At 38.9% G+C, this 9,392-nt stretch overlaps 1 protein-coding gene across 3 annotated transcripts; it reads right to left on the bottom strand.

Moving 5' to 3' along the window:
* Window positions 1-9,267, bottom strand: LOC117253764 (afadin- and alpha-actinin-binding protein-like). Of its 3 annotated transcripts, none has more exons than XM_033621435.2 (14): window positions 9,158-9,267; window positions 6,590-6,706; window positions 6,013-6,164; window positions 5,650-5,853; window positions 5,381-5,491; window positions 5,132-5,267; window positions 4,903-4,978; window positions 4,394-4,574; window positions 3,843-3,990; window positions 3,385-3,521; window positions 2,581-2,754; window positions 2,298-2,415; window positions 1,124-1,271; window positions 1-1,032 (listed from the first exon to the last, which is right to left on the bottom strand). In XM_033621435.2, the coding sequence occupies exons 2-14, from the start codon at window positions 6,606-6,608 to the stop codon at window positions 879-881; spliced, it is 1,758 nt and encodes a 585-aa protein (XP_033477326.1). In that variant the 5' UTR covers window positions 6,609-6,706; window positions 9,158-9,267; the 3' UTR covers window positions 1-878. The 3 variants fall into 3 exon arrangements, with proteins under 3 accessions (XP_033477326.1, XP_033477330.1, XP_033477327.1); XM_033621439.2 differs by having other exon boundaries at window positions 2,581-2,751; XM_033621436.2 differs by having other exon boundaries at window positions 6,013-6,161.
* Window positions 9,268-9,392: the final 125 nt, after the last annotated feature.

The following is a 9,392-nucleotide window of genomic DNA, read 5'->3' as shown; positions in this document are numbered from 1 at the left end:
TTGTGTTTCAAACAAGTATAATGAATGTTTCGAGAATATAAGATTGTCTAGAATACATCGTGTCACATTCATGTGGTAAGAGTTGTTCTAATTTGCCAATATAAAGCCACTAAAATAAACACATTCATTAAAAAAAAGATGAGAATGTGTAGCCTCAGTGTCACTGCTCTATTTCACATTATATTATTTATCTTATGTTTACAGCCTTTCTCCCTGTTGAACTGCATCATCCTACATTAACCTGCTACTAAAGTACCTGCTACAGTTACTAAATAACAATGTTGTCAACCACATTTCTTTATCAAACTATAGAAAAATACTTCATATTTTACCCAGTTTCTTATTACATTCAGTGAAAAAGCAGCATTAAATCTATATTCTAAATCAATGATTCAGTTGACAAGTTTAACATGATAACAGAAGTTGAAAAAGCTGTGATATACATTTAGGCAAGTTTAGGTGCAACAGCATCCATTGATGAGGACTGAGCAACATCTCATTACTGGAGCATAGGATCTGTTGTGGCACACCTGCACTGCCAAAAAATACTAGCCTCAGACTAAGATCCTAGACATAAAAAATCATTGCCAAAACAAGATTTACAGCATCACAAAAATTAATAAATACATTTATCACATAATCTAAAAAAAACAACAGTGCAATAATAAAAAATGAACTATTAGATTTTCTCTCAGTCACACAGAGCACAGAATACCAGCACCTAACCAGAACTCTTGTTTGACTTCCACTGTTATTCAATCAGTTTACAATCTATCTATGAATGTTTGGCATTCACATTTCAGGTCTATTTCTAAAATACCATAACTCATCCATATTAATTAACAAGAATGCTGATTAAATGATGAACATTTTTGGCTTTATATAGAGCTGGTCTTTTCTCTTGTGAGTGTGTGGCTGTTGTGGTCTTCACAGCTGTCCCACAGTTTGTCCTGAACTGGAACATTTCCATTTGAAAAGACGCCCGACTCTTCGACATGTTCAGTCTTTCTCTTTGGGTTGGTTGATCTGGAACTAAAATATGACAAACAGTCAGGGAAACGAGACAGCAGCATTTATTTACAGGTACATTATGTCACTCCTTGTGCATATAAAGAGTCTGTACCTGTTTTCTGGGATAAGGCAAAGTGTGCGATACAGGTTGGCTGCTGATGGTGATGTGAGTGGGACACACTGGAGTGTGGGGGAGGATGTGTCAGACGGACATTTGATGAGCTTTTCTGGAGCTGATGCTACAATCGTTTCTGTTTTAGCTGCAAATATAAGATGAAACGTTATTAATCCTTGTCATGAAAATGACTTAATGGTTGTTATACCTGAAAACAACAAACATAGAATACAAATTATAACATCACCCCATAATGTGACTCATAAATAAAGGAAAATTTAATTACTGCCTTGCAGTTGTATGCCTCTACGCACCACTCAAGTTGCAGTTACAGTTTACATCCATATCTGTCCAGACTTGTATGTGGCCATGTCAGATGACAATGCTTCAAATATGGATGTTACTGCAAAGAAGCTACATATTTGGAAAAACGTGCATCTTCAACCCTGCAGCACAGAAGATCTATACAACCAGCACAGTTTCAAGGTGAACACCCAAGATTAGTGTCACCAATTCAATATCTCACCAAATGTCTCCCCTTCTGTTTCTGAGTTACGACGTTGCATAATGGCCCAAACAGTGTTTTTGAAAATCACTGTGATGTCACAGTGTAGTTAGCCTTTGACCTTTGGATTTAAAATGTCATCAGTTCATCATTTTGTCCTGTTAGTGTGAAACTTTGCCATTATTAGCATAAGAATTCTTGAGTTATGGCTAAGAACGTGTTTGATGAGGTCACAGTAATAATTGTTGAGTCCAAATGGACGTTTGTGCCAAATTTGAGGATATTCCATCGTGGCCTGCTTGAGATATCATGTTCATGAGAATAAGACAGATGCAAGGTCACAGTGACCTTGGCCTTTAACCACCAAATTCTGATAAGTTCACCGTTGAGTCCAAGTAGACGCTTCTGCCAAATTTAAAGAAATTTCCTTGAGGCATTCTTGAGACACGTGTTCATGAGAATGGGACAGATGGACGGATAGATGTACAGGTATAAAGGAATGAAATTGGCATTGTTCAGTCTATTGTTGACCCATAAGAATCATTATCAATACCATGTAACATTCAGTTTATTTCCAATTATTATTAAACTATGCGACTCCAGGAAATTCTAATATCAACGCAAAGGTGAACTGGGCCTGTACAACGTAATTGGGTAGACACTCACATATTAAAAAGGCACTTTTAGACTTTGACATCTGGGGTTTCTTTGACTCAGGAAATGGACTCATGTTTAGAAACTGGTGTTTGAGCCACGTTGCCCGGTCATCCTCAAAGGCCTTTCTCTGCAAGTTAAACAAAGAACAAGACATCGCAAAAACAATCACGGAAGTGAACACACAGATATTCACAACTCATCTTGGCACACACCTGTTTTTGACAACATGAAACATTTGCTGTGTGTCCTAAATTGTATTTCAAACCATTTTTTGAAAGGTTTCATAATTCACCTCATGGCTGAGTCTTATAGCAGCTTCAGTGAAGTTCCTCCTCTCCCTCTCAAAGATCTTCCTCTGTTCCTCGAGGATCTTCCACTCCTCTCTGAAGCGTTCTTTCTCCTGCAGCATGAAGCAGTCGCTCAGCAGGGATGCTGTCTCCTCGTCACATGGAGAGCTCAGCTGCTGCTACAAGAAAAAGACGAAGCAAAGCTTTGTTTAACCAGAATTTAATAAAAGAAGTGTTAGAAGTCAACTAATATTCAAAACTACAAGTTTAAAGCATAAAAGTTTTTAAGTGTTATTTTACCTCCTATTCAAAACTTATTACTGATTATATGGCACTCTTTCCTCAGCAATGTGACTCTTGTCATTGGCCACTTGAACTTATGATGGAACAACCCAGCTGCCGGAAAAATGTTTGCTTTGAACGTTCTGCAATCTACTATTACCTTACATTTGTGCATATATTGTGCAGCAAACAGGTTGAAACTGTGGTGAAGGTGTGGTTAGGTTTAGGTGCAAAAATCACTTGGTTATGACTAGGGAAGGATCGTGTTTTGGCTTAAAACACCCATGATTGGTGGCACAAAAGCCGCTGGAAAAAGAGGCAATGTGTCAGTGAAAAACACCCAGTTTAGGTGCCACAAACACAACTGAAATAACCACACAAAAAACACGTTTTTTGGTTTCAAACTGTGGTCTGCATCTCGGCAGGCGTCCGCCATCACCTCCACCTTCCGATGACATCTATGGTTTTGGAGGAATGTATAATGCAAACATTTTCTGGCTAAACATTCAGGTTGATTTCAGTCTTACCTGCAGGAGCTGCTGTTGTGCTTGAATGAAGTCTTTGCACTGCTGGATCTCCAGCTTCAGTCTGTCCATCTCCTCCTCATGAGTCCCTCGGGAAACAGCATCAGTGTTCTTACTCTCGCCAGTCTGAGCCAAAGACGCTGAACAAGTACCCCAGAAAATTAAATTTTACAATCACAACATTCATTGTCTAGCATTGATTTTAACAGACAGGAGGTGAGGATCCAGTCTGGAATGACACTGGGAATTTTTCACAGAGAACTGACCAAACAGTTTCATACAGTATATCACCAGTGTTCAGACCAGTGGCTTCAGTATATAATGTAAGTAATCACGCTTTGCAGGAATATTAAACCCACTTTTGGGGGTTAGAAAGGAATCCAAATCTCCTAACATGACACAAAGTTATATTTCTTCATGTGTCAGGGTCAAATAGTGATGGTATGGGGTATGAAGACTACCTTGGCTGTCCAATCTTTCAACGTGGCTCTTGAGTCTTCTCCACTGGAGACGAATACTGTTCGTCAGCTTCTCCCGGGCGTGAACACAATACAGCTCCACACTTTCTTTGCTGGAATCAAACACTTCCTCTTCCTCCTCTGAGCAAGCCTGACAATGACAACAAATATATTTTTCAATCTACTGGCAGCACATCTGGCAAGTCTAAAAGACAAAAGATGATGCATGTTAGTTATGGTTGTGTTTTTCTGCTTACAGGAATACTTCACCCACACAATGATCATTAGTGTATCAATTACTCAAACCGTGTTACATTGAATTCATGAAGAAAACTTTGTTTTTCTAGCATGCCTCAATGGTGAACAAGGAATCTTGAAAATGTCTTGATGAACTGGAGTAAAAAGGGCCAGTGTTTAACAAGAGCAAAACTGTATCAAAACATCTGTTTACAAACTTTCACACGACCTGTGCAGTATAAAAGTGTCATTTATCCAGTCGTATGCTCAGTACTTTTTTCTTGTAATAAAAAGAAAAGAAAAACAGCTGGTCCTACCTGCATGTCATCATCCTGATGTTTGTCATCTTTCAGCATTTGTTTCCTTGAACTCAGAATGGACACCATGTCTTTTTTCATCTGCTGCAACACTTTCTTCAACTCTGAATTTTCCAGCAATAGCTCCCTCTGTCGGGTATCATAGTCGCTCAGCAGAGTCTTATACATCTCCCCCTCATGCCTTGGGATGAAGAAGATAATAATCTATGTTTTTGTCTGTTGTACATGAACCATCTACAGAGGAAATTAATCAAAGCTGCAATGCCATCCAGCATCGCCACCATGTTTAATGCCTATGTTCCTAAAATAAATCTGTGTCACCTAAAAAGCTGATGTGCAAAAGTAGGACGAGTAGTACATTCTTGGACCATGCTGATTATTTCTTTCTCCTGTATTCTCACATTTTTACATGTAAGTAAATATGTCTTTAGAGACATGGTTAATAGATAGATGTAAAATGACTGGACTGGACTGACTGACTGGAAAAAAACCCTTAGATGTGAACTTACTTTGCTTCTGTCTTTTCAGTTTTCCAAAGGCTTCTCTTCCCGTCAGCTCTTCCAATGTTGTTTAATACATCAATGGCTGGAAGCGAGAAAAACAAATGTAGAAAAATAAAATTAATATAAAGAGTCTCACGGGGCATGTCAATATCAATCTTGTGTGTAAAGATGTTGATTACGTTTGAAACGTTAAATACTGGCGCACAGGATGGGGCTAAACAGGTTTTCTCTTCACCTTGTTTTTTCTCCTTTTTGTCAACCAGAAGTTGATTCAAGCGCTCCTTCAGTTTGTTAAACTCTCTTTCTTTTCTTTTCATCTCATGATTGTACTGGCTGGCCCGGCTGGCAATTATGTTCTGAAGTTTTTGCACCTGCCAGGAGGAAATAAGGCAAGTGTTTATCGTCATGCTTATACACCTGAGACAATAAAACTGCCTGTGGAGTCACTTAACATTGTCTGGGGCAGTAAGGCCAAACTAAGTACCTCCTCTTTTTCATTTTTCAGGCAGTTTTGCAAACTCTTCAATTTCAACTGCAGCTGTCGTTCTTTCTCAAGGAGTCCCGTGTTTTCTCTTTTGGACTGTTCAAGCTGCTCCTGTGATAACAGAACAACAGTGACATGGGCAGTTAACATCAGAGTTATTTTTTTCAATATTGACAAGCTGCTCTTGAGGTGCTGAGTCTATTTATCTATATTTTTGTTTGAATTAAATAATATTACAGAGGAATCACTGGGTTTGAATATTACTGTACTTTTAGTTGGGTGCTTGTGAGCTGCAGGAAGTCCACATTGCTGCTGGACTTAAGCTGCTCCACTTCCATGTTTTCCAGGGTCCGGAGGCCCCTGCGGTGCAGCTGAATCAGGTCGTACATGCAATTTAGCACAGCCACAACATTCATCTCTGAGCTGCCGCTCGACTCCGTACAAACTGGTGGGAGGCCAAGTGAGGACACCTCCTGTAAAAGGGAGATTAAAAGGAAGCACAGGATGTAGAGGAGCAGCCAGACTCAAACCTAGAACACTGCAGTCATATTGTACATGCATTTTTAAACCACAAGAATATAGGTATCAATAACTGCACTAATAATAGATCAGAGACACTTGAAGTTACCAACCTGACTGATGTGTGAAAGACATTCCTGCACGTTCTGCTCTGTGCAGAAGGTACCATGCATGTAGTTTCTGTGCAGTGGCAGCGATGATTGGCTAAACTGCCTCAAGGGAGATGGTCTACATTCAACGGAGCTGCTGCAAATGTCCTTGACTTCTGGAGAAAAAATGTCTGTTAACTATATGCAATATGACCGTATGCTAATTTGTTAATGCTTGACAAGAAAAGGAAACCACTTCATAAACAAAAAATGTTACAGGTTACTTTTGGCACAAAAACTAAGAATCACATTTGTCTGCCATTTGTGTTAGTTTAACCTGTTTCTGACTCACAGGGTTTGATACAGAGCACAAGACAGAACTCAAAATGATACAGTAACCTACAAACACTGCAGTACTGTACTAGTTTATCTAACTAAAGATAATGCCGATGTAGAGTCATATATCACAAATTATGGTACAGTTTCTAAGACATGTAAAGGTGTTAAGGAGCAGCTCCTGAGTACAACAGACAACTGTTCAACATGTCTCATTCACAGTGCATTTTCACTGGTCTACAAAGATGTCAAAATCTATACTCACCCAGGGAGGACTCTGGCATTGTTGCAGTGCAGCCTTCAGGCTACGTGTCTGGATCGTCTTCTACATGTGCAGGACACGCAAAGCTCGCCACAAGATCCACCTACGCAGTCAGTGTTCCTGAAATAGAGGGTCAGATTAGCAGCGCTCATTCATCTCAGTCTGGATTACAAGGCGATGGAAGTAAACATGCAGCGATCAGGGGTGGCAAAACGCAGCAACCTAAGTAACAGAGAGTGAGGACGGCAGATTCACAAGGGCTAACTCATCTGTCTATCATAGGCAGTGAGCTAACAGCGATTACATCCAATAGATTATTTACTGAAAATATGCATTTATTTAGAGAGGCTTTTCAAAGCATATTATGATTGTTATGTTAATGTTGGTGTTGTTTTTGTATTACGCCACTGTCACAGCAGGAGAATTTAACAGGTTACAGGCTTGAACCAGGCAGGCATCTTGCCTCAATGCTCTTATCAGCTGATCAGACTAATCCTAGACAGACAGTATGGTGATTTGTCTGCAAAACCACACAATCAGACATATTTCGCCCCCTATATAAAGATAATGCCTATGTTTTTTTTGTTTTTTTTTAACAAATCTACACACTATAAACAGATATTACTAAAAGCATCACCGACAACACCTCATTCTGGGGTAGCAACTATGTGAGCATGAGCAGAAACTGCATTTAATAACTGATTATTTATTTTGCAAAAAACGTTTTGTGAATTTTACTTTTTATACACTGTAGAGTGTATAAGAGACAGCTGTGACTGCTTATGCACTCAAGGGAGCTATCCCTTGGTTTCAGTGATACTTAATCAGCCTGGCCAGACAGATGGCAAGCCTACAGCCACAAAGCTTAGCAAACCTAGACCCTGCTTAGACTACTCAACAAGTGTTAACCTTTAACTCATTAGTCAAACTGCTTTCCAGTATAGACTCTCCAAGGAGAAATCTCTAAGTAAGCATTAACATAATATATTTTAAGGTTTGTGGTCCTTCATATGCACGTGTGATAAGAACATGCTGTTAATTTGAGTTGTCATTTGAGACATTTTAGTACAAATCTATGGGTAGTACCAGGGGTAGCCTACTTGATGGGATCACAGGAGGCAGCTCAGACTAATGCAGTCTAATACAACAGCTCTGCAATAAATCCTACCTTAATAAACATTAAAATGTTTTTTTTCTGTTCTTATTAGTTTATTTTGTCACCTTCAGGTTTGCTTGTTGGGTTATAGGGCTGCACAAGTCAAAAACAGTAGGTTAAGCCTTATGGTTGGCAAAAGACTGATATTGTTGAACTGGAAAATTTGGAAATTTCTTAATAGAAGCTTGGTTGCTTGAGTTCTCCAGTCTTCTTGGTATGGAACGAACAGCTGATTTGATCAGCAACACAACTTTCTGAGGTGGGACCAAATTTGAAATTGCATTTCAACATGGTACATTTGCAACTCTGCTAGACTGACACAGAAATATTCCTGAATTTCCATGGAGTTTTACATGGAATGTACTCCTTAAGATATATGAATTCATTTATTAATTATAAGGCATTAGTACTGTATACCCCCCCTCTTTAAGTCATACCTTGTCACATAATGTGTTACTGTATTATTTCATACCTTTTGTTGCAGTGTTTGTCATTGTTGCTGTCTTTTTTAATGTTGCGGTTGTCTTATGTCTACTTATTGTCCTTTTGTTGTACGTTTATATTGATATGAAAATAAATACATACTGTCATCTTCAAAATAAGACACAGCTTTCATGCAATACAGTTCAACATCACCACAAACCTCCAGAATGACCATGCAATTTAATTAACACCTCAACAGCTTCAACCTAAAGTGCACATTATATCCTTCATAAATGGTGGAATTTATTGCATTACTGCTGTATGAGGTTGCATTATTTTTTTTATAGCCAGGTGTACCTTAGAAACTGATATATACTTAGATATCTGAGGTTTGTAAAATGGCCCACTTCCTATGCAGTCCATTTACAGTTAAACTAAAATCTTTGCAGCTCTCTGACTGATGGGACTGGCCAGGAAAGATTGTAAAACACTGACTTAAATAATCAGAGAATATCAAAAAGGTTATCTTAACGTTAATTCTGCAGTTTTTCTAACGGTTAAATGTGCTAAATATGCTAAATATGCTAGGTGTGTCATTGTTTTAGCTAACGTTAGCATTTACATTAACTGTAACGTTACTGCAAGCTTATACGTATGCAGGTAACCGTTGAACAAAGTTAACGTATGTTGTTGAGGTCGCTAATACTGTGTAACCTTGACGTTAGCTTTCCAGGCCACCGTTCACTCAACAAATCCTGTTTTGTTAATAACGTTGATTTAATAAAACGAAGCAAATGCTACGCAGGTTCTTTACATGTCAGTTAACGTAGTGTCAGAGTGACCAAACGTTAACTGCCCACTGAAAACAACCTGACATTGAAGCCGACCCGGCTGGCTGTCTTAGCCAAACAAGTTGACGTTAGTTACGAAAATAAACGTTTAAAATGTTAACTTCACAGCGAAGTGACGACCAAAATGTTTCGAGTACTTACTTATCGTTGCGGTTTGTGATATATTTCTCAACTGCTTCTTCCTTTACGATGCGGCAGCTCCCAAATTCATGTCGGTCCGAATGACAGGACACACACCACTGCACGCAAACTAACCAGCAAGCTAATTGGCTGACTCGTTGTCTAGCAACCGAACACGGCTCAATGTGATTGGCTCTTGGTTTTGAGATATTCAAGTGCTGTACTAAATGTGTAAAAGACAGCGATGAAGAAAGGT

Source organism: Epinephelus lanceolatus, chromosome 6, assembly GCF_041903045.1.
Source record: "Epinephelus lanceolatus isolate andai-2023 chromosome 6, ASM4190304v1, whole genome shotgun sequence".
In the NCBI taxonomy this organism is placed as follows: Eukaryota; Metazoa; Chordata; class Actinopteri; order Perciformes; family Serranidae; genus Epinephelus; species Epinephelus lanceolatus.
The sequence above is the reverse complement of the archived record's forward strand: the minus strand, read 5'-3'. Positions and strand labels throughout refer to the sequence as shown.

Excerpts from the sequence above, each read along its gene's own strand:
- LOC117253764 (XM_033621435.2), bottom strand. Across the intron at positions 5,854-6,012 it reads GTCTTTCACACATCAGTCAG|GAGGTGTCCTCACTTGGCCT; the intron begins GTTGGTAACTTC and ends TCCCTTTTACAG. Across the intron at positions 4,979-5,131 it reads CAAAAAGGAGAAAAAACAAG|CCATTGATGTATTAAACAAC; the intron begins GTGAAGAGAAAA and ends TCTCGCTTCCAG.